The following is a 24,512-nucleotide window of genomic DNA, read 5'->3' as shown; positions in this document are numbered from 1 at the left end:
ACGGGATGTTATGGGGCCTGTCCCCTCTGTCTCAGTGACGGTGACACTGTACAGGGAGGGGCAGGCAGGACAGGGTCCGGGCACCCAGTCCTCCCCCTCAGCTCAGGCTCAGCTCAGAGGAGGGAACAGGCTGGATCAGCCCTGGGTCAGCTCCTGGCTCTGCTGCTCCTGCTGTGGGGCTGGGCGGTCCCCTCTCTCCTCTGAGTGTCGGGTTCCTGTCTGCTCAGCCCTGGTCCCATCCTGCTCACAGGCTGCTGGGAGATGAGGTGACATAAGGGCTCACAGAGCTCAGGAAGGCAGAGCCCCTAGCTCAGCCCGACCTTCCCAAGGAGACATCAGGGCCTGCAGGGTGGGATGGATGAGGGAGAGACTCAGATTCCACCCCTCACCCTGCCCATCCCTGTCCCTGCTGTGCTGGGTGTGGGTAATGAGGAAGGACCCTCAGCTCCAGATGAGACATGGACAGGCCCCTACAGAGGAGGAGCCCAGAGCACGAAGCTGGTGTTCCCCTGGGGGGCAGCGTGAGGACAGCACAGGGAACCCACAGTCCTGTGTTCCAATCCCAGCCCTGCCCCGTCCAGGCTGGGTGCCCTGGGGCACGTGATTAACCTCTCTGAGCCTCAGTGAAGTGGGTGGTGGGGTCAGCAATCCCTGGTGCATGACTGTTGCCAGGGTTAGAGGAGATGAGTGACAGACCACGGTATGTGCCTTGCACATAGTAGGTGCTCATTAAAAGGCATCACTGGCTCATTCATGATGTCATAAGGGTAGGAGGACACCCCTGACCTTTCATGCCTGATTCCTTTCCAGGAGATGTCCCCAAACCCTCCATCTGGGCTGACCCAGGCCCCTTCGTCACCGAGGGGAGCCCCGTGACCATCTGGTGTCAGGGGTCTCTGCAGGCTAGTGCCTACCTTCTGTATAAAGACAGGGGCTCTGAGCCCTGGGAAACGAGGATCCCACAGAACTCCAGCGACAAGGCCGGTTTCCTCATTGGAGCCATAACCCAAACCCACGCAGGGCGGTACCAGTGTGCATATCACACCACTGGGGACATACCCTCAGAGTGGAGTGACCCCCTGTTCCTGGTGGTGACAGGTAAGGGAGACACCGGGTCCCCTCCCCACTGTGGGGTCCAAGTCACAGGCAGAGGGAATAAAGTGTGGCCTCAGGGGACCCCACCTCTCACAGTCCACACCTGGGGCATGAGGGTGACGGTCCCTTTAACACAGACCCTTTCTCCTCCTTCAGGAGTGGGCGGTGCACCCTCCCTCTCAGCCCAGCCAGGCCCTGTGGTGGCCTCAGGAGAGAACGTGTCCCTCTCCTGCAGCTCACAGCTCACATCGGGCCCTTTCCATCTGCTGAAGGAGGGAGGGGCTGACCCGCCCCAACACATGGAAGCAAAACCGAGGATGCATGCTGGGAGGTGGCAGGCCATCTTCCCTCTGGGCCCCGTGAGCCCCTCCCATGGGGGGACCTACAGATGCTATGGTTCTCTCAGCTTCAACCCCAACGTGTGGTCACAGCCCAGTGCCCCTCTGCACATCGAGATCACAGGTGAGGGACAGACCCCTATGCATCCTCATCTGTTTCCTGGGACCAAAGTGACTGTGCTGTGTGTCTGCTCGGGCCCTGAGGTCATGGGGGTCAGGGGCCTCCTGCCCAGACTCTGTGCATTCACCTCTGCTCAGGGTTTCTGGGCACCCCAGGTGGATGTAGGAGGCGTCCTCTACAGGGCTATGGCCCACATTCTCCTGCACCCAAACTGGGGTGCTCTCCCTCCCTCCCTGTCCTCGCTCACTCTCCTCCACTGCCCTTCTGTTCTCACCCTGTCACATGAGGGTCCATCCCACATGGCTGGTTTGGATTCCCATCTATACACCCCCTCCTTGCTGGGTCTATTAGGGCTCTTTTTAGAGAACCTTCAGGCAATACTTCAGTCTATGAGCTAACAATTTTGCTTACATTATATGGAGTCCAGATAGAAATATAAACATTCTATTCCTATTTTCATTGGGAGTAATTAAATTCAGACATTTGTTATGGAGAATAACTTCTTGTTATATAAACTCTTCTTATCACGCACATTTTCAAAGGGGCTGTATGAATGAACTTCAGAAGCATTTTGACAGCTATTAGTAAAATTGAGTAAATGCACAGCCCACTTAGAGAATTGCACAGTAATATAGTAATTTGTGAGAAAGCGGTGTGATTCCTGTAGATTTCCTAAATGGTAGTAAGTGCACATAGGAAAGCTCTTGTTTGGACACACTTATATCATGACCTGTTAGCCTCCCAAAGACTCTCTCCCTGTGGACTGCTTTTTAGTTGATTCTCTGATATAAAATTATAATCCCCAGCAGTCAAAGGAAATGCCACTTCTTTATTCCCAATGGCATACCTATTTTTCTCCCTCCACGTCCCATAGGATGGAATGACGGACCAAAATGGGCCACAGCTTCCCCTCCGGAAAACAGCTTAATTCACACCCAAAGTTCTGTCAAGGTAAATCCATTTAGAAATCTGCATTTTATATTGAAAGCACTATGGCCGCTTTGTTCCAATCCATTCTTCTGTTTCACTAGGGTTGACTAGGAATGCTCTTTTCCTAACAGATGTACGTCCCCCCATAATTACCTTTTCTCTGAAGTTTAACCACATGACACACATTACAAAGGCTTCTTGGTGTCACCCATTTGGATATTAACCCAACTGAGTGACGCTGACCATCCAAGTGCATTATCTGAATTGTGGAGCTGACACTTAGAGTTATTGCATGAATCACTGTAATGAGGAGAAGTCCATAATTTTGTTTGTATCTTGGGTTTTATAGCAAAATAGGGTAACAGATTGACAAGATTTCCTACTTTGGGTGCTCACTCAATAATGAAATTAGGGGGATTTTCTCTGTGACTGAAAGTTTGAGCCAGAAGTGTGGACGTCTTAGGTTATGACCTTTGTTGTACTTTGAGATAAAGCAACATTTCACACCATTAGCATCCATATGCCCATATTTCTCATTTGGTAAATAATCTACCACTGGAGGTATTCATTTGTATAATTGTATAATAAATGAGTTAAACCTTAGTTGGTTTGGCTCAGTGGAGAGAGCGTAGGCCTATGGACTGAAGGGTCCCAGGGTCGATTTTGGTCAGGGGCACATGCCCAGGTTGCAGGCTCGGTCCCAGTAGGGGGTGCACAGAAGGCAGCCAATCAATGATTCTCTGTCATCATTGATGTTTCTATCTATCCCTCCCTCTCCCTTCATCTCTGAAATCAATAAAAATATATTTAATTAATAAATAAATGAGTTAATAGAAGAATCAATAGATGAATCATTCCAGGTGAGGATGAAAATGCGAATCCCAGAGAGGAGGGGCCTGGGTGGCGTGGGGTAAAGGAGACCCAGCCCAGACTTTCACTCCTTCCTGCTCCTGAGATTCAGGAGCCCCTGACACCAACCTCTCCTCCATGGACCCTGGGTCTCCATCTGTTGAGAACGGGGGATCTGTCAGGTTTAGGGGAATAAGCTCTTGGGGTCTTGAGTCTCAGGCTGAACACAGAACACAGAGCTCTTAGTTATTTCTGAATTGGTACCATTTTCCCCCCACCCTCAGTTCTTGGGCCCAGCTAACTCTTATGTAGGTGACTCAGAGGAGATGCTCAGTTCAGACATCACAGGGACGCTGATGTCCAGGGGAGGTGGGAACCAGGGTAGACACCGGAACCCTGGAGATTTGGATCTACCGTGACCTTTGTATCCACATTTTCCAGCCTCCAAACCCCAAGACTACACAGTGGAGAATCTCATCCGGATGGGCGTGGCTGGCTTGGTCCTGGTAGTCCTCGGGGTGCTGCTATTTCAGGCTCGAAACGACACCAGAAGGACCCAGGATGCAGCCAAGATGTGAACACAGAGGCAACAACACACCATTCAGAGTCGGGGAGCCCTGGAGCCCATCTGATGGCCCCAGGAGGTGCTGAAAGAGAATGTGAACCATAATTGGGGAATCAGTCTTCTGAGAATGTCCAGGGGAGAAGACTTGCTAGGTGTGGTTTGAGTGCAGGAAACATGGGCCATGTCCCAGTAGAAGATGCCTCCTCCATCCACATGGGGTGCTCTCTCTTGCTCCCTGTGCTTGTTGACTCTCCTCCACTGCCCTTCTGTTCTCTCCCGCTGACATTAGGGTCCATCCCACATGGCTGGATTGGATTCAAATCTACACACCCCTTCATGCTGGGTCACATCCATCCCAAGAAATTGTGGTATTTTCATAACTTTGGGATTGTTTTTAAACAAACAAACAAAAAAAAAAGTAAAACAAAATATTAAAGCCCTGATACCTGCTCCATGTGGTCCAGCCCATTGCACATCTCCACCCCTCCTACCATCTCCATGGGACTTCTTCTTTGTATCCTTGTTTACCTAGATTTCAGGTGGTTCTGAATGATGATTGTTCTATAGTTTAATTGTGATTTTGCAGTGATCATGGGAGGATTTGAGTATTTCCTTTACTTTCCCGACTATCTTGAACAGAAATCATAATATTTTAATAATAAATAAGTAATTTTGAGTTGTTTGCCTCATTTTATTTAAGTAATACATAAGGTTTGTTTTAAGTTGCTTTTTTAAAACAATATATTTTATTGATTTTTTACAGAGAGAAAGGGAGAGGGATAGAGAGCCAGAAACATCGATGAGAGAGAAACATCGATCAGCTGCCTCCTGCACACCTCCCACTGGGGATGTGCCCACAACCAAGGTACATGCCCTTGACCAGAATCAAATCTGGGACCCTTGCGTCCGCAGGCCGACGCTGTATCCACTGAGCCAAACCGGTTACGGCTTAAGTTGCTTTTTAAAAATTTTCCAGACCCGTTTTAAATTGATTCACATTTGTTTGTTTCATACATTTACATCAATCAGTTTGGAGGTCACACATGCATTTCCCACCATTGGAATAGTTCCCACCATTGTTAATATGGTAACCGGGTCTGTGTGCCAATCACTGGCTGCAACAACAACCTTCCACCTGGAGCGATAGGATCACGGTGCCTCAGTGTTTCTACCCAAGGGTCACTGCTGATGCCGGCTGCATGAAAGGCTCTGCACCAGACGTGGCCACAGGGTCAGGAGATTACTTGAGAAAGTTGTCCGATGTAGGTGGATATGAACCTTTGAAAGGTCCACCTTTAAATAGACCAATTTCCCCATAAAGATAGGCCTTGAAAGGATCACGGCCAAGACAAAAATCAAACTGGAAAAAATCCTAATCTGTATCCGCACCTGGATCTGCCAGTGACCTTGATGCTACAGTTGATGGGTGTGCGGAGCCAGCTCAGCCATGGGTGAACCTGAGAGGGGGCCATAAAGGGTGGAGAAAAGAGACAAGAGAATAAAGCTGGGGCTAGGTGGGATGCTGCTCTCCCTAATGGAGAGAAAGCCCCAAGGCCTGCAAGCCAAGTCTTTATTTTATAGCCAAATTCCAGGAGACAAAGTAAAGGCGTGGTCAAGATGTTTACAGTGGGGGGGTAATGGTAAGATATGTACACATATAATACCTCAATAAAAAAAAAAAAAGATGTTTACAGTGTTCTCGTGAGTTTGGAATCTACTCAATTACATGCACCTGATCAAGCTTTGTTTACTTGCTGCACCTCCTGCAGCCCATATCACTCAGCCACGTGGGCCCACAGGTTTAGACCATAAGGTCAAGCTTACAACTATAGCCTTTGGCTATAATTGTGCTGGGACTGGCACGTGGCTTTGCCCTCTCGTTAGTCCCAGGCTTGAACCTGTCCAAACGCTGTAGCCACTCACCACAGATGGGTCTGCCTCACTGTTGAATTCAGGACAAACTTTTTCTTGGCAACTGTATCGCCAGTCCATTCTCATGAGCCACCACTCCCCACACTAATGTCTGTGTTCCTGAGCTGTGTGTATATGCATATAAATCACCCGATTAATTTCTCCTCAACAACCCAGTCACCTCCTACTTCCCTGGGAGATTCCACAGTCTGTTCTGTGCTTCTATGTCTCTGGATCTGTTTTATGCTTCAGTTTACATTGTTCCTTAGAATCCACATACAAGTGGGATCATGTCATAGTTCCCTTTCTCTAACTGGCTTATTTCACTTAGCATAATAGTCTCCAGGTCCCTAAATGCTGTCTCAAAGGGTAAGAAATCCTTCTTTTCTACAGCTACATAGTATTCCATGGGGGAAATGTACCAGGTTTTTTACCCACTCATCTACTGATGGTCCCTTGGGCTGTTTCCAGATCTTAGCTATATTGGATTGGGCTTCTATGAACATAGGAGTGTGTATGTTCTTTCTAATTGCTGTTTTAGGGTTCTTAGGATATATTCTGGGTGTGGAATCACTAGGCCAAAGGCAGTTCCATTTTCAATTATTTGAGGAAACTCCACACTGTTTTATGTAATGGCTTCACCAGTCTGCATTCCCACCAGCAGTGGACCGGGGTTCCCTTTTCTCCACATCCTCACCAACAAGTGTCATTCGTTGATTTGTTGGTGATAGCCATTCTGACAGGTGAGATGAGACCTCCCTGTTTTTTATTTTGTGTCTCTCTGATGATCAGTGACTGTACCAATTTCATTGATTACTATGGGTTTCCAGTTCTTTCCTTTCTATCCCTTTCCTTTTCATCCTTTTGCATTCAAGTGATTTCCTGCTATGAACCATGCAGGTGCCCCTGAGGAGGTCCCAGATGGTCCTTCCTGACTCCACACTCTCCCCCAATCCTGCTGTTCCTTACTGTAGGCCACTCCACTCTTCCCCAGCTTGGCCAGCTCTTCCTCAGAAGTGCAGATCTGCGACTCTTGACTAGTTCCTTCAACTCCAGGGATGTGACCAGCTGGGCCTCCTCAGTGCATTTCCTGCTGACTTCCCTGAGTCGCTCATGCAGCTAGACTTCCTGATCATCCAGCCCATTCAGGAGACCCTGTCCTTGCTTTTTCTGGGCCTATAGTTTTAGCAGATTAGCATTTGCCCTTTGAAGTTCATCCTGAAGACCCTGGCCCATGCCATTCTCTGTTGAAGAGTATATCTTTCTCCCAGCTGGAATGGCTCAGTTGTTTGAGCATTATCCTGTGCATTGAAAGGTTGCTGGTTCAATTCCAGGTCAGGACACAAACCTGGGTTGTGGGTTCAAACCCTAGTCAAGGTACATGCAGAAGGCAACTGATCAATGCTTCTCTTTCACATCCATGTTTCTCTGACTCCCTCTCTCCCTCTTTCTCCCTAACCATGTCCTCGGATGAGAACTTTTAGAAATAGAGTACCTTCTTTCTCCTTAAGGTCCTCTTGCACATTGTTCTTGTCCCTCTTTAGGTCAATGGTGTCATTATTAAGGGCATCTAGCTCCTTAATAGCAGAGAAATATGAGAGCAGGACTGGGTCCTATGATGCTCTTTGGTAAACCGGCCCTGTCTGGTGGTGGCAGCACGTCAGGAGTAAAAATAAGAGGAGGATCAATGACCTTTATTAACATCTGATTTACTGTGTGAAAAGCCAAGGAAAACATATCCTTTGAAAGCTTCCCACAGGGTCACATAACACCCAAAGGTAGGCTAGTCAGATAGAAGCTAACCGTGTCTCCAGGAAGAGATCACAAACTTCCAATCCAGACACAAACTCATCCATGTCCTTATCAGTGTCCAGGAAGATGCCATCCTCTTTAGCTTTTCTGCAGAGGATCCAACCCACGCTTTCCTCTTAGCAGGTGGCACAAGGCTGGAGGCCAGGACATGGGCACAGGGGCTTTCTCCAATGTGCCCTTCACCAAGCACATGGCACCTGCAGACTCATCTCTGTGAGCTTCGCCCCATGGCCCACACCAGTCAGCTCACAGACGCTTCCATGGGCAGCCACAGGCAGCTTCGAGGTGAGTGATGCTGGTTTCCCTTTATCACAGACAGAAATCCACGTTCGGGGCTTAAAACGATACAAAATGGCACCATGTCTGTCCTTGTCTTCAGATTTTACAGCCCATGGGACCCCGTTGCAGAGGTCCCGCTGTCCAGCAAGGCACTATGGGTGTGGTGAAGTGTTGCTGGAGGAACAGCCGCGTTCAAGTTCCTCAGAGACACCTGCAATGCATTCTGGGTGCATGCACAAGGCACAGAGCAATGAACAATTGCCCTTTGCTCAGGACACCTTTGCCTTCTGGGTCAGCTAAAGCCCACACCTGTCCCAGTGTCAGATCTGGGAGCCTGATCTGTTCAGGAAAGCATCAGTATCAGCAGCCAATACACTCAGGGATGTCCGTACCACCCTGTCTGTAGCATTTTCCACATGAAAGGGTCCCACTTAATAGCTGTGTCAGGGAGAGCTGGGCTGGCACAGCCATGGTGCCCCCATCCTGCAGGGGAGGGGAAGGAAGGACAGGCAGACAGGGGCGCAACGGGCAGAGAGGAATGGAGGGTGCATGGGAGGCAAGCCATTCCCTCCTCTCACCCCCTGGGTGATTTTTTTCAAGTCCAATCCTATTGGACCCTCCCCTCCCACATGCCTGCTTCTCCACTGAGAGTCCCTCCCAGGGCTGTCCTGATGTTCAGGATACAAAGAAGTGAAGAGTGGCATCTGCCCTGCCCCACGGTGTCCTCTCTCCCTAAGTTAGCATCTGACTGTGATGTGCCCAGCAGGGCCCACCCCAAAGGTGAGCCTCACACTCACACATGGGCAGAAGCCCATGCCCAACTGAAATGGATTGAATCAGTTTCAATCACACACAGAAGGGACGTGGCTCAGTGCTGACCATGGCCTGGGTCGTGGGCAGAGAGACCCCAGTGCCCATATCCAAGGCATGTGGAGGGGGCAACCCTGTACCTACTTTCCCCTTGAGTCCAGATCCCCTCCCTGTGTGTGGCCACCCTGGGTCCCTCTCTGGTCCACACAGAGGCGGGAACCTCCACGCTGATGACTTCTGGCTGCACCCAGGACCAGTAGCCACTCAACTCTCACAGTGGTTGTCTCTTCTGCTTCCCTCTCCATCTGGGGAACTTCCACTTCCCTTTTGGGCACTGAGGATGGCCACATGTTTCAGAAACAGTGTGCATGGCCTTCTCAGCATCAGGAGCAGATGGGATTTGTACGTGGGTACAGCAACCATCCAATTCCTGCGGAGCTCTGAGCAACACCGCTCATGGCTCACCTCACAGGGCTTGTCCGGTATGGAAATAAACCAGGATGGCTCCCTCCAGGTCCCCACGGCACCGACCCCACAAGCACTCTAAGGCGTTGGGTTCTTGACAACGTGCTGCATGAGAGGAAACTGAGATTCAAATGATTTTACATTGAGGGTGAAGGTCACACCCCTAATGGGCAATGGAGGACAATTTAAATGAGAATCAGCCCAGCTGGCATGGCTCAGTGGTTGTGCATCGTTCTATGAACCATTAGATCGGGGTTCGATACTCCATCAGGGCATATACCCAGGGTGCGGTCTTGATCTCCCTTGTGGGGTGTGCAGGAGGCAACGGGTAAGACATTCTCTCTCGTCATTGATGCTTCTCTCTCCCTCTCTCTTCCTCTCCGAAATCAATAAAGATATATATTTTTTCAAACTTGCTGGGGAAAAAGGAAGAAGAAAAATGAGTGACACTCCCGCTGCTGGACGTGGGGCCCGCTGGGAGCAGGACTGCTATGAGCACAAATATGTGTGGAAACTGTGGTTCGGACCAGCGGGTGTCTCAGGAATCAGAGGGAGCTCACAGCTGTCCTTAAAGCTGAAGGGGTGGGTGCGGGAGATGAAACTGAACTCTGTCTGGGGAAGAGATGGGCTCCGTGTACAAAGCAAAGAGCAGCACAGTGACTCCTGGAGGCAAACCCCACAAACCCAGTCACCTGGGGAGACGGAACTTGTGCTCATGGGGACAGTGGACGGTTCCTGCCAAATTCCAGAGCAACCGTCCTGCTGAGACCATTGGGCCCTGAATCCCTGTAGCGCTGTGACCCTCCAGGAGTTAAACTCATTGAAGAGTAAGTAAATTACAGTGGGTGTTATCTTATTAAAAAAAATGGAAGAAAACACCTGATTGAGACATTACTGATCAGTTCACACAGGAAGCAGGTGGGACACAAGTATTTAAATAAAGGGAGTTTATCAACAAATCAAAGTTCTAGCCCAAATGACAGCTTCCCAATGTCTAGGACCAGCCATGGCCCCAGGGGGACAGCGCTGCCTGAGGAACAAGGGGCCCTGAGGGGAAGATGACCCTGAGGCGTGTTCCCAGGAAGGAGGGGCTGGAGGCCGTGGCTGAGAAAAAGGGAAGTTCATGAAGAAACATGTGAGAGAAAGAAAACCCAGATTCAGGGGCCACAGAAGGGACCTGCTTCCTTCCCTTATTTCCCTGCATTCCCCTCTGTGCTCACTGTCACAGGGACAGCGCCCTGAGCTGCACAGGGAGAGGGTGAGCCTGTCCCTGCTGATCTGAGCTCTGCAGCCACAGGGACCACGTCTTCCTGAAGCGTCTCCAGGGCCCGGGTGGCACTGTCCATGGTGAGGACCCCAGGGAGGGGCTGATGGACGGGCTGAGAGGAAGGAGACCCCGTGGGGGGAGGCTCTGACAGGGAAGGACGTGCCCTGGGTCACCTCACCTGCAAGGGGCGTCTCAGGAGGCTCTGGGTCTGTTTCCTGCTTCACCATGAAAATGAGAGCCAGGCTGCTAGAGAGGCTGTGTCCTCGCCTGCAGGCTGCTGACGTGACCAACCCATGACAGGCAAGGCTGACCTCCAAGTGACCACCACCCATGCGTCTCTGTGTCCATCCCACTAGCACCGTGGACTCCTCCATCTGCTCAGCTGAGGCCACAGGGAGAAGACGCTATGACCCCCACCCTCAGGGCCCTGCTCTGCCTCGGTGAGATGGGAGGGGGAGGGGAGCCCTGGTCTGTCAGGACCCAGGACTCAGGGGGCTCCTGGGGAGGAGGGTGCTGCTCAGGGTTCAGGGCAAACCTCTCACAGGGACTCTCTTCCAGGGCTGAGTGTGGGCCTCAGGACCCCAGTGCAGGCAGGTGAGTCTCCCCAGGTTTCCCAGGTCCCACTCCTGCCTGGGACAAGGGGCCACCCCACAGGCAGCTGGGGAATGGGTGCAGATCTGTCTGACAGATGGGGGCATCTGGGACCAAGAGCTGGGAACCAAGGGTGGGAATGTCCTGTGACCCAGCCTCCGATTCCTTCCAGGGACCCTCCCCAAACCCACCCTCTGGGCTGAGACAGGCCCTGTGATCCCCTGGGGGAGCTTTGTGACCGTCTCCTGTCAGGGGACCCCAGGGGCTGAGGAGTACCGTCTGGATAAAGAGGGAAGCACAGCACCATTGAAAACACAGAAGCCACTGAAGCCTGGAGACAAGGCCAAGTTCCCCATCCCACACATGACAGAGCATGATGCAGGGACATATCACTGTTACTATCACAGCCCCACTGGCTGGTCAGAGCCCAGTGACCCCCTGGAGCTGGTGGCGACCACAGGTGAGAGGACACTCAGGGGTCCCAGCCTCAGGCTCTGCCCTCAGGAAGGGGGTCTGCTCTCAGGGTGTCTCCCTCTCACAGCCCAGCCCTGGGGGATGTGAGGGAGGTATGAGTCCCATTAAACACGCTGCCTCCTCCTCTCCTAGGAGCCTACAGCAAACCCAGCCTCTCAGCCCTGCCCAGCCCTGTGGTGACCTCAGGAGGGAACGTGACCCTCCAGTGTGGATCAGGGCAGGGATTTGACAGGTTCCTTCTGACTAAGGAAGGAGATCACCGGCTCTCCTGGACCGTAGACTTACAGCCACAGCCCAGTGAGCAGTTCCAGGCCCTGTTCCCTGTGGGCCCAGTGATCCCCAGTCACAGGTGGATGTTCAGATGCTATGGCTGCTACAGGGCCATCCCTCAGGTGTGCTCACACCCCACTGACATCCTGGAGCTCCTGGTCCCGGGTGAGTCCCATTGTTGCCCTGTCCATGGATTGAGGTACGAGCCAGGTTATTGGGGTCTTTTTTGTGAGGGGAGCTCATGTGAGAGGGTGCGGTGTGAGAAAACAGAGGTTCCTGGTCCAGAGACACAGAGAGAGACGGTGAGGCCTGGGGAGCAGGCCAGGAGAAGGGGTTTATGGGAGGAGCAGCCCCTGTAATTCACGTCTGGTCTCCCCAGGTGAGTCTGGGAAGCCCTCCCTCCTGAGCCAGCAGGGCCCCATCGTGGCCTCTGGACAGAGCCTGACCCTCCAGTGTCGCTCTGATGTCGGCTATGACAGATTCGCTCTGCACAAGGAGGGGGAACGGGACCTCCCCCAGAGCCTTGTCCTGCAGCCCCAGGCTGGGCTCTCTCAGGCCCACTTCCCCCTGGACACTGTGAGCAGCTCCCACGGGGGCCGGTACAGATGCTACGGTGGATACAACCTCTCCTCTGAGTGGTCGGCCCCCAGTGACCCCCTGGACATCCTGGTGGCAGGTGAGGAGCCAGGGGGTTCAGTTAGGGACCCAGACTCTGCGCAGGCCCTGCTGAGGGGTCTCAGGTGGTGAAGCCAGGATCAAAGTGCAGGCCCCAGGGAGACAGGGAGACAGAGAGAGATGGGGGGGGGGGAGGGGAAGACTCAGAGAAACAGACAGAAAGAGAAGAGGGTCCTCAGAGAGAGGCCTGGTGACTCTCAGGGCAGAACAAGGTGAGCAGGCAGCCCTCACCCTCCCTCTCTCTCTCTCTAGGATGGCTGCCTGACAGACCCTCCCTCTCGGTGCAGCCAGGCCCCAGGGTGGCCTCAGGAGTGAACGTGACCCTGCTGTGTCAGTCAAGTCGTCTGAGGGACACTTTCCTTTTGTCCAAGGAGGGGGTATCCGATCCCCCACTGCGTCTGAAATCAAAGTACCCAGCTGGGCAGTACCAGGCTGAGTTCTCCATGAGTCCTGTGACCTCAGCCCACGGGGGCACCTACAGGTGCTACAGCTCACACAGCTCCTCCCCCTTCCTGCTGTCACACCCCAGTGAGCCCCTGGAGCTCCTGGTCTCAGGTGAAGACCCTGACCCTGTCTGCTAGCTATCAGCTCAGGGTCCTGTGCCCAGAACAATCATGGCCTGAAAGGGAGGGAGGGGCTCTAGGGATGGTCACCCAGCGGAGATCAGCACCTAAGATACCCTCCTGCCCCCTCTCCACTCCTCTTCCTTACCTGCTCCAGAAGGTTCCAGATGGGCAGTGGGAGGGACTTAGTGAGGACTCCGTGTGAGGGAGGCTCCAGGGTCAGCCCAGAGTCTCACCCTCTTCCTATCTTTCCCAGGACCCCTGGGACCCAGCCTCCCTCCCACAAGTCCTCTTTGCTCAGAGGGAGACAGAGCACCCCGGGCATTCTGAGTCTGAGGACCTAATGCCGCCCATGCACTAAGGGCAAGCTGTGTCCTAAGGCTGCTAGGAGCTGGGGACAGATTTCAGGGAACCACAGGCTCCAGGGCTCTGGGGCTCAGTCTCCCCCACCCAGGGGGTCAGGCCCACATGGGGCAAGTGGGGGGTCTCTGTGGGGAGGTGGTGGGTGCCTCCATGGGGACAGGGGCTGAGCCATGTGGGAGTTCAGGAGCCTCTGAAGACTTTCACTTAGACACGCCTTTCCCCTGCCTGGGCTTCCCTGTCTGCTCCTGTTAAAAAAGTGAACTATGGCCCAAATCTTACATTTTTTGTTGGTTCTGGCCCTGACCTCCTGGGAGAGGGCCTCACAGGGAAGCCCCCAGGACGTGATGTTATGGGGCCTGTCCCCTCTGTCTCAGTGACGGTGACACTGTACAGGGAGGGGCAGGCAGGACAAGGCTCCGGGCACCCACTCCTCCCCCTCAGCTCAGGCTCAGCTCAGAGGAGGGAACAGGGTGGATCAGCCCTGGGTCAGCTCCAGGCTCTGCTGCTCCTGCCGTGGGGCTGGGTGGTCCCCTCTCTCCTCTGAGTGTCGGGTTCCTGTCTGCTCATCCCTGGTCCCATCCTGCTCACAGGCTGCTGGGAGATGAGGTGACATAAGGGCTCACAGAGCTCAGGAAGGCAGAGCCCCCAGCCCAGCCCAACCTTCCCAAGGAGACATCAGGGCCTGTAGGGTGGGATGGACCCGGGAGAGACTCAGAGTCCACCCCTCACCCTGCCCCTCCTGTCTCTGCTGTGCTGGGGGCGGGTAATGAGGAAGGACCCTCAGCTCCAGATGAGATGTGGACAGGCCCCTGCAAGGAGGAGCCCAGAGCATGAAGCTGGTGTCCCCCTGGGGGGCAGCGTGAGGACAGCGCAGGGAACCCACAGTCCCAGGTTCCAGTCCCAGTCCTGCCCCGCCCAGGCTGGGTGACCTGGGGCACGTGGTTAACCTCTCTGAGCCTCAGGGAAGTGGGTGGTGGGGTCAGCAATCCCTGGTGCATGACTGCTGTGAGGTGAGAAGAGACGAGTGACAGACCCCAGCACGTGCCTCCCACACAGTAGGTGCTCATTAATGGCATCACTGGCTCATTCATGTCACAAGGGTAGAAGGACTCTCCTGACATTTCATGTCTGATTCCTTTCCAGGAGACGTCCCCAAACCCTCCATCTGGGCTGACCCAGGCCCCATCGTCACCAAGGGGAGCCCCGTGACTATCTGGTGTCAGGGGTCTCTGCAGGCTAGTGCCTACCTTCTGTATAAAGAGAGGGGCTCTGAGCCCTGGCAAATGAGGATCCCACAGGACTCCAGCAACAAGGCCGGTTTCCTCATTGGAGCCACGACCCAAACCCACGCAGGGCTGTACCAGTGTGCATATCACACCACTGAGGACATACTCTCAGAGCGGAGTGACCCCCTGCTCCTGGTGGTGACAGGTAAGGGAGACACTGGGTCCCCTCCCCACTGTGGGCTCCAGGTCACAGGCAGAGGGAATAAAGCAGGGGTCCTCAAACTTTTTAAACAGGGCCAGTTCACTGTCCCTCAGACCGTTGGAGGGCCGGACTATAGTTTAAAAAAAACTATGAACAAATTCCTATGCACACTGCACATATCTTATTTTGAAGTAAAAAAACAAAACGGCAAAAACCCCTGCATGTGGCCCGCGGGCCGTAGTTTGAGGACGCCTGGAATAAAGTGTGGCCTCAGGGGATCCCACCCCTCACAGAACACACCTGGGGCATGAGGGTGACGGTCCCTTTAACACAGACCCTGTCTCCTCCCTCAGGAGTATACCCTGCACCCTCCCTCTCAGCCCAGCCAAGCCCTGTGGTGGCCTCAGGAGGGAACGTGTCCCTCTCCTGTAGCTCACGGGTCACATCGGGCCCTTTCCATCTGCTGAAGGAGGGAGGGGCTGACCCGCCCCGACACATGGAAGCAGAACCGAGGATGCAAGCTGGGAGGCGGCGGGCCATCTTCCCTCTGGGCCCCATGAACACCTCCCATGGGGGCACCTACAGATGCTATGGTTCTTCTATTTCCTACCCCAACGTGTGGTCACAGCCCAGTGCCCCTCTGCACATCGAGGTCACCGGTGAGAGACAGACCCCGTGCATACCTGGCTGGGCCGAGAGGGTGGGCTCATGGGGTCAGTGACACTGGCCTCTTGGGGACAGACCCACAGGCGGGAGGCTCAGGGCGGGACATGTGAGACCTCTCCCTGCAGCCCAGTGGGCGATGTGGGGTGTCCCCTGGTGCCACTGTCCCCTCCTCCCAGGTGTGCACAGGGAGCCCACCCTCTCGGCCCAGCCAGGCGCGCTGGTGCTGCCTGGACACAGCCTGACCCTCCAGTGCCACGCGGAGGCCGGCTTTGACAGATTCGCGCTGACCAAGGACGAGGGGCTCACACACCCCCAGCGCCTCGATGGGCAGCGCAGCCCCCACTTCCCCCTGGGCCACGTGAACCGCACCCACGGGGGCCGGTACAGATGCTACAGTGGACACCACCTCTCCTCTGCGTGGTCGGCCCCCAGCGCCCCCCTGGACATCCTGGTGGCAGGTGAGGAGCCAGCCCTGCCCCTGTGCTGAGGGTCTGCTCAGGGCTCTGGGCCCAGGGTCACCTGGGGCTGATGGGGTCCAGGAGAGGGGCCTGGAGCAGAGGCTGAGCTGGGCAGAGGCCTAGGGGAGGGAGGGAGAAAGGGGGTGAGGGCATGGAGATAAAGGACACCCATCCAGGGGGACTGAGAGGAGCTAGGAGGGGGCAAAGACAGAGTCTCTGGAGAAGGCCAAGGTCCCTCTGCTCAGGGTCAAGGGCGTGAGGGAGGGGTGGCTCTCTACACACCACAACCTTCCTCTCCCCAGGAATGTACAGGAAACCCTCCCTCTCAGCCCAGCCGGGACCCTCAGTGGCCAGGGGAGCGACCGTAACCCTGCAGTGTGGGTCTGAGATCTGGTTGGACACCTTCCACCTGCACAGGGAGGGGTCACTGGACCCTCCCCAGCACCTTCGTCTGCAGAACACGTCTGCACCCTCTCAGGCCACCTTCACCCTCAGTCCTGTGAGCTCAGGCCACCAGGGGACCTACAGGTGCTATGGCTCCAACAGCTCCTCCCCCTACCTGCTGTCACAGCCCAGTGACCCCCTGGAGCTGCTGGTCTCAGGTGAGGAGCCCCAGCCCCGCCCCTGTGTCCCCAGGTCAGTTCAGGGTCCTGTCCCCAGGGGACCGTGGGCTGCAATGGGCTGAGGGAGTACCAGGTGGAGGGTCACCTAGAGGGGACTCTCACCTCCCGGAGGGATGGAAAGAGCCAGAGCCGCTCCCATCTCTGCCTCCTCCTCCTCCTCCCTGAGGCCCAGACATGCTCCCGTGGGCAGAGGGAGGCTGGCGAGGATGGGGCTGAGCAGAGGAGAAAGGCCAGAGGCGCCCATCCCCACCCTCCAGTCCCCAGTCCTGTGGCCTCAGCCTGAGACCAAGACAGGAGTGTGACCAGCAGAGGCCGGATCCCCAGAGAGAGCAGGACCCCTGCTGGGGCTCGGCCTGTCTCCCAGAGGGACTGGGGGGATGAAGATGCTGGGGGACCACCAGGGGAGGAGCAGCCCCACCCCTCTCCTCCCATCCTGCTTTAGCAGCCTCTGAGGATGGGTCCCCCAAAGGGAGGTCAGGCCCTCAGAGGACTAAGTGAGGGTCTGGGGGGAGGTGGTGGGTGTTGGTCTTGGCTCAGCCACTTCCTGGGTAATGGGCTGAGGAGAGTTCCTCCTCCTCACTGGGACCGAGTTCTTCAAAGACTGAATACTTTGTGTGCCCATGTCTGTGTGTGCATGTGTGTGTTCATGCATGTGTGTGTTTGCATGCGTGTGTGCATGTGTGTGCATTGTGTGTGTGTGTGCATATGTTTACATGTGTGCCTCCATGCATAGGTGTGCGCACCTGTGTGTGTGTGCACGTGTGCCTGTGTGTGTGTGTGTGTGTGTGTGCGCGCGCGCACGTGTTGAGGACTCAGGTGGTGTCTGAGCCTCCTCCACAGCCTTCCAAGGAGCAGCCGTGGAGTCAGGAGGAGAAGCCTCAGCCCTGGTTCAAGTCCCAGATCTGCTCCCGCCTGCCTGTGGGACCTTGGACACGTCTGTTCCTTGGAGTCCGGGTCCATGGGCTGTGGGTCAGGCCCCAACTCCCCCAAAGGGAAGGCCCTCAGCACGAAGCCCGGCCCCGGTTAGAGCTCAGGAAAGATTCAGGCCTCCCTCCTGCCCTTCCTGGAGGCGCCCCACAAGCACAGGCCCCACTGGGGGGTGGGGAAGAGGGGGCGGTCAGGCTGCAGAGTGGGACAGGGATCTCGGCTGGGATGGAGAGGGGTGGGTCTACCTGCAGGTACAGGGACAGCATGAATAATAATAATAACAACAACAACAACAACAATAGTGATAATGCCCTGACCAGTTTTGCTCCGCCTGTTAGAGCGTCAGCCCTCGGACTAAAGCATTGCAGGTTTGGTCCCTGGTTAGGGCCACAAACCTTAGTTGCCGATTTGATCCCCCACCCTGGTCAGGGCACATGCAGAAGGCAACCAGTCAATTTGTCTCCCTCACATCAATGTTTCTCTCTCTGTCTCTTTCTCTCTCTCTCTCTCTCTCTCTCTTTACCCCCCTCCTCCCTGACTTCCACTCTCTCTCTAAAGATCAATGGAAAAAATATCCTTGGGTGAGGATTAAAACAATAATAATAGTAACAACAACACACAGGGATCCCCCAGTCCCGGGTTCCAGTCCCAGCCTGCCCCGCCCAGGCTGGGTGACATGGGGCACGTGATTAACCTCTCTGAGCCTCAGTGAAATGGGTAGTGGGGTCAGCAATCCCTGTCCCATGACTGTGGTGAAGTCAGAAGAGATGAATGACAGACCCCAGCATGGGCCTCACACACAGTAGGGGCTCATTTGTTACGTCATTGGCTCATTCATGACATCACTTGTGTTCAAGATCTCGACTGGAACCTGATCATCCTGATCGGGGTCTCAGTGGCCCTCGTCCTGCTGCTCTGCCTCCTTCTCTTCCTCTTCCTCCGATTCCGGTGTCAGAGCAGAGGCAGCACATCGGGTGAGTAGGGGTGACCTGGTCACAGGAGGGGGGCTCAGAGCACCTGCCACAGGGAAACCAAACAGCTGGAGGTCAGCTGAGTGGATTTCTCCAGAAGGCAAATCAGGAAATGTGGAGCCCTAGCCGGTTTGGCTCCATGGAAAGCCTGCCCCAAGGACCCCAGGCTTTCACTGACCTTGGCCACTCCTCTCCCCTAACTCTCCTGTCTCCTCCCCCAGCTGCAACCCAGTTGCTGACGCCCAGCAGGAGCCCCTCTGTGAGAGGAAGAGACAGCTGCCCTGGGGGAGGGGGCACAGGGACTTCAGGAGGCGATGGGGAGGGTTAGGCTGGGAGGCTGGGGGTCAGGGTGAGAAGGACTGAGACCCACACTGGGTGACCTGGTGCCTCACCTCACCCTGGGTTAGTGGCCCATCTGGGAGCAGGCGGGGTCTGAAGCCCTGAGATCTCGGGGACCTTCCAGGAGACACCCCCCTGTTCTGCCCCAGCAGATGCTTCTGTGAAGGACCCACAGCCTGGGGAGAGTGTGGAGCTGGACCCTCAGGTGAGACCTCTGCTCCTGTCCAGGCCACCAAGGACCTTCTGTTGCCCAGTTTAATCCAATGGACCCTTCCCTGTCCCACCTCACCTGCTTCTCAGCAGTGTTCACACTGACCTCCCCTCTGGGCCCCCAGGACGTCCTGCTGTGACTCACTCCTCCTGGATTCCTTGTGACCTCATGGCCCCTCCTATGTAGTCCCCTTTGCTAGTCCCTCGTCCTCTGTCTGACCGTGTGCAGCCCCAGGTCTCAGGAGGAGGCAGGAATGAATGACTCACCCACAGGTCCCCAGAATCCCCTTCATTCATTCACCCAGCAGATGTGACGGGGGGGATCACTGTTTACCGGCTCCGTTTAGGGGCCACGGCACAGCCCTGAGCCACACTGTCTCCACACGCCTCGAGCTCCCCTGTGGGCGAGAAAGACAATGTGCAAACAAGCAGCCAGTGTCCCAGAGAGCAAAGTGCTGTGAAGGAACATGAAGCAAGAGGAGGGGATAGAGTGCACGGTGGGGGACAGGGAAAGAGCGGGAGCAGAGGTCCTGAGGCAGGGCCTGCTTCTTCAGGGGGAGGGGCCATGAGGCTGGAGCCCAGTGAGCAAGAGAGAGCGCGTTAGGATGAGAGTCAGAACCACAGAAGCATCCAGAGGCCCCGAGGCTCGGGAAGGCCCTGCAGATTCCATCAGGAGAGGGACCTGGTCTATTTAAAGTGTAAGCCAGCTCTCTGGCAACCTGAGGATGATTGACAGGAGGATTTCTACTGTGGAATCGAGGAGACGCTGTTCTGTCTCACTGTCTCCAGCAGAACGGGCAGGATGACGGCCCCCAGGGAGCAATGTATGCCCAGGTGAATTGTTCAAGACCAGGACCCAGGCAGGGAAAGGCCGCCTCTCCTTCCTCCCTGTCAGGGGAACTGCTGGACACGAAGGGCAGACAAGCAGAAGAGGACAGACAGACGGACTGTCCGGTGAGTCCCATTCTCTGCACACCTCCAGGTTTCCCCAACCCCAACCAAGTGTCATCCCTCTCTCTCCCCCCTCCCTGCTCCAGGCTGCACCTGACGACTCCCAGGATGTGACCTACGCCCAGCTGAACCTCTTGGCCCTTAGACGGCAGACAGGTGCACCCCCATCCTCCCCATCAGAGGAGCCCCCAGAAGAGCCCAGCTTGTACGCAGCTCTAGCCTTCCACTAGCCCAGGAAGGACCCAGACCCCACACTCCAGGGAGGGGACCTGCAGGGACCCCAGAAGGCATGGGTACTTCCCCCATGGACATTCAGCTAGTGACCCCAGCTAGTCTGGAGACCAGACATGCTCCCCCGGCAGCTCCTGGGACCCTCTGGGAGTCACCCAGTTCTATAAGCAATATGCCTACATTTTGGAATCAAAGCAAGACTTCTCAATAATCAATGTGTGCATTTAGAACAAACAGAAGAGAGAGGATGCTTTACGTGAATGACAATGTAAATATCATTCATCAAACCTATGAAATGGAACATAGGAACAACCTATGTGTCCTCGAACTGATAATGGGATAAGGATGTGGTAACTATACAAACAGAATATTCCTCAGCCATAAAACATGGAATACTGCCATTTGCCACAAGATGGGTGGATCTGGAGAGCATCCCGCTAAGTGAGGAAAGTCACACAGAAAAGGACAAGAACCGTATGATTTCACTCATGTGGGTGAAATATGAAACTCAGAACTGTCATGTATGTTAAATACATTGAAGCTGTAATTAAAAACTTTCCTGCAGCCCTAGCTGGTGTGTCTCAGTGGATAGAGCATTGGGCTGCGGACTGAAGGGTCTCAGGTTCGATTCCAGTCAAGGGCACAGGCCTGGGTTACGGGCACGATCTCCAGTGGTGATTGTCATCATTGATGTCTGTGTCTCTCTCTCCCTCTCCCTTCCTCTCTGAAATCAATAAAAATATTTTTTAAACTTTCCTGCAAAGTGACTTTAGAGTTCAGAAAGTTTCTCTGCTAAATGATTCTGAACACTTATGTATGTATGAAATACGCATATATATACACATGCATGTATGAAATACACATACAAATATACATGGACATACAAATGCACACACGGACATATACACAAACATACACAGACATATACATGGGCACACATTGACATACACACCAACATACACACACAAACACACACGGACATATACATGGACACACATATGCATACACACAAACACACACACACAAAATCTAAAATAGTATAAAGATCTATTATTCTAATTTGAAAAGAATGTATCCAATGTCACTGGATACATCATTAATATCTAAAAACCAATTGCGTTTCAGACTTCCAGTTTTAGACCAAGGGGAAGCAGAACAATGTCTTCCTCACCCCCCGACAGCACAGCCAAAACCCTGGTCATTGCACATACATCAAACAGAAGCCCACGCCTGGCTTGGGGCCGGAGCTGCAGGGTGCGGCCTCCTGACCGCCGCAGCCTGGAGACCAGGTGTGGACCGGCCGCTCCTGGCACCCTCTGGGAGTCACTGGTTCTAGAAGCAATATGCCTACATTTTGGAATCAAAGCAAGAGTTCTCAATAATCATTGGTGGGGGGGGGGGGGGGTTGATGACAAATATGTGATACCTTAATCAATAAAGTAATTTAAAAAAAAAGAGTTCTCAATAATCAATGTGTGAACTTAGAACAAAACAGAAGTGAGAGAACGCTTTAAGTGAGTGATGGGCAGCAGCTGCCAGGGCGGCCCCACAGCAGCTCTCCCCCTCCCCCACCCCGCCTCTAGCCTCACTGACCGACCTGCAGGCCCCCGGGAGCCGCGGAACCCCTACAAGGCTGAGGCTGACCGGGTGTGTGGCCGACCACGCTGCTATGGTCCTCCTCCTGCAGCCCCTCCATGGGGCCTCCTGACAGCTCCCATGGTAACTGCAGATGCAGATTTCTGGGTGGAGGCGGGGTATGTGGAAGCTACTACAATCACCTCTCCCAGGACCAACCTGGAATTACAACTAAATGAAGGAGCCATCACCCTGAACAACCACCTGGAGACTGGCGGGAGGGGCAGGCACAGGAAAAGGGCCGCCCTGTCTCACAGGCAGTGGCTGACCTTGGCCTGCACCAGAGTCCCTCCCAAGAAGCCCAGAACCAGCCCCCCAGTGGCCAGCCTCAGACATCAGAGCAGGACCCCGCTAGCCTCACAAGCGGCACATCCAAAGGGAGATCTCCAGACAGCAGACCCTGCTGAGGCCAATGCCGCTTCCTATGGTCAGCGTCTGCCCAGCAGGTTGCTCGCCATGGTCCGGGCTGAGCCTCCCAGTCAGCCAGCCTGAGGGTCGATCCCAGGCACAAACACAATAACCATCAAGACTCAATTACACGGGGGTCCCTGTGGAGAGCCCTTCGTCCTCGGAAAATGAGTGCTGTGGAAAGGGGGCCACCCCCTCGCCCTTCACGCAGTGCAGGTTCCTGGGGAACCTGGCCTGAACCATTGGTAGACGACCTGCTTCTGGGTCGGGGTTTCGTACTTAGCAGAGCAGGTCCCTCGCTGCGATCTATTGCAAGTCAGCCCTGGACACAGGGTTTGTCTTGTTCTGGCCTCTCTCCTTCCCCAGGGCAGCGCGGTGGGCGGTTGAGGTAAGGAAGGAGGAGGGCGGGAAACCTCGCACAGAGCTGAAGGTGGTGTCCGCATCTTTTCTGTCCTTTCGCTCCTGGCACGGGGACCTTCGCCTCCTTTCGAGACCCCGCCAGGGCCTTCGGGCTCCAGGCTGGGACAGGGAAGTGGGGGTGGATGGCGGCGGACACGGCCCCTTTCCCAGGGGGGCCGAGGTCCGGCTCCCTCCTCCCCATATTTTCCTCCCCCTCCGAGGAACCCTGTCAACCAGCACTCCCAAAACTGCCTCCGCAGGGCTGTCGCGGGGACGGATCTTTGCGCAGCGGCTCCAGTCGATCAGATGGCCGGGCCCGGACTAAGTCTTGGGCAGCAGTGGAGACTTTGAGAGATGGGGTCAACCAGATGGCTGGCGCGGATTTAGTCTCAAGCAGCAGTGGGGACCACAAGAGATTGGGTCAACCAGATGGCCGGCCCAGACTTTCTCTCTGGGAGTGGGTCAGAGTGACAGGGTTGACTAGTTGTCTGTACAGATGAGAGATTGAAGACAAAGGACTGGTGATTGGGGAGGTGGGAGGGCGGGGAAGGGGCAGGCTAGGAGCCAGGCCAGGGGCGGGGGTGGAGCCAGGGGCGGGGGTGAAGGCGGGGTGGGGAGGGGCTGGGCCCAGGACTAAGAGCAAATATATATTGACACACACACACACTATATATATATATATACTTTTTTTTTAAAGACTCAATTACAAGAGGAGGGCCCACATAATCGACGCAAGGGACATCCCTAGAGCACCCAGCTTAGGTGATCCAAGAGACTACGGCACTTGGTCCCACAGGACACCTACCACATTAGGCCACCCCACCAAGCTGAGAGTCATGGCAGACCTAGCTCATACACAGAAACAAACACAAAGAGGCACCCAAATAGGGAGACAGAGAAACAGGACCCAAATGAAAAAAAACAGTAGAAATCTCCAAAAAAACAACAACAATTAAATCAAATGGAACCAAGCAGTTTATCAGATATAGAGTTCAAAGTAATGGTTGTAAAGATGTTCCAGGAACTTAGGGAAAGTTATAACAGCACACACACACACACACACACACACACACACACACACACACAAAAAAAAAACATTTTTGAAGTCAGAAATGAAGAATACAATACATGACATCATGAATACACTGGCCAGGGCTAGGTGGCTTATTCAACTAGAGCATGGTCACATACACCAAAGGCTGTGGGTTCAATTTCTACTCGGGGAACGTACCTAATTGTGGGTTTTGCTTCCTGGTTAGGGCGCATACAGGAGGCAAACAATGTCTTTCTCTCTCCCTATCTCATTCCCTTCCTCTCCAAAAAATCACTTTTAGCCTTGGCTGGTGTTTATCAGTGAGTAGAGCATAGGCCGCTGCACCACAGTCTCAGGTTCAATTCCAGGTCAAGGGCACATACCTGGGTTGCAGGTTTGAGCCCCAGCCCCAGTCGGGGCATGAGAGGGAGGAAACCAGTCGATGTGCCTTTCTCACACTGTTTCTCTCTTCCCCACCCCCCCACCCCCACCTTCATTCCACTGTCTCTGAAAAGCAATGGAAAAAATATCCTCTGGGGAGGATTAACAGAAATAAAATAAACTTTAAAAAAACATATCCTCAGTTGAGGATTTTAAAAAAGAATACACTGGAAGGAATAAACAATAGGTTAAATATAAAGCATAAGATCAAATGAGTAATTTGGAAGACAAGGTAGAAAAAAACAATCAGAACAGCAAAAAGAAAAAAAATGAAAAGAATGAGGATAGCTAAAGGGACCTTGGGACGACATGAAGTAGAACAACATCAGCATCATAGGGGTACCAGAAGGAGAAGAGAGAGAGCAAGGGATTGAGAACTTATTTGAAGAAATAATGACCAAAAACTTCCCAAAA

The 24,512-nt window shown here is 54.2% G+C and overlaps 2 protein-coding genes across 10 annotated transcripts in view; both read left to right on the top strand.

Annotated features, from left to right (window-relative positions):
• Positions 1-21,526, top strand: part of LOC307115918 (leukocyte immunoglobulin-like receptor subfamily B member 1) — a 94,807-nt gene extending 73,281 nt beyond the window's left edge. For 5 of the 9 annotated variants that reach the window (XM_079799471.1, XM_079799473.1, XM_079799470.1 and 2 more), the window contains 10 exons: positions 12,157-12,453; positions 12,705-13,007; positions 14,522-14,809; positions 15,160-15,465; positions 15,649-15,930; positions 16,233-16,532; positions 18,338-18,454; positions 18,943-18,995; positions 19,790-19,954; positions 20,038-21,526. In XM_079799471.1, coding sequence (XP_079655597.1) covers positions 12,157-12,453; positions 12,705-13,007; positions 14,522-14,809; positions 15,160-15,465; positions 15,649-15,930; positions 16,233-16,532; positions 18,338-18,454; positions 18,943-18,995; positions 19,790-19,954; positions 20,038-20,181 — 2,255 coding nt within the window. In that variant the 3' untranslated portion in view covers positions 20,182-21,526. Of the gene's footprint in view, positions 1-10,389; positions 10,523-10,715; positions 10,883-11,000; positions 11,037-11,205; positions 11,494-11,639; positions 11,943-12,156; positions 12,454-12,704; positions 13,008-14,521; positions 14,810-15,159; positions 15,466-15,648; positions 15,931-16,232; positions 16,533-18,337; positions 18,455-18,942; positions 18,996-19,789; positions 19,955-20,037 lie in introns of those variants that run through there. The other 4 variants (XM_079799475.1, XM_079799467.1, XM_079799468.1 and 1 more) reach the window with 4 other exon arrangements.
• LOC307115946 (leukocyte immunoglobulin-like receptor subfamily A member 6) lies at positions 792-4,411 on the top strand (the record flags this gene model as incomplete). Its single annotated transcript, XM_079799519.1, has 4 exons — positions 792-1,098; positions 1,252-1,557; positions 2,429-2,505; positions 3,775-4,411. The coding sequence occupies 4 exons, from the start codon at positions 792-794 to the stop codon at positions 3,841-3,843; spliced, it is 759 nt and encodes a 252-aa protein (XP_079655645.1). The 3' UTR covers positions 3,844-4,411.
• Positions 21,527-24,512: the final 2,986 nt, after the last annotated feature.

Source organism: Cnephaeus nilssonii (assembly GCF_951640355.1).
Source record: "Cnephaeus nilssonii genome assembly, chromosome: 20".
In the NCBI taxonomy this organism is placed as follows: Eukaryota; Metazoa; Chordata; class Mammalia; order Chiroptera; family Vespertilionidae; genus Cnephaeus; species Cnephaeus nilssonii.
The sequence above is the reverse complement of the archived record's forward strand: the minus strand, read 5'-3'. Positions and strand labels throughout refer to the sequence as shown.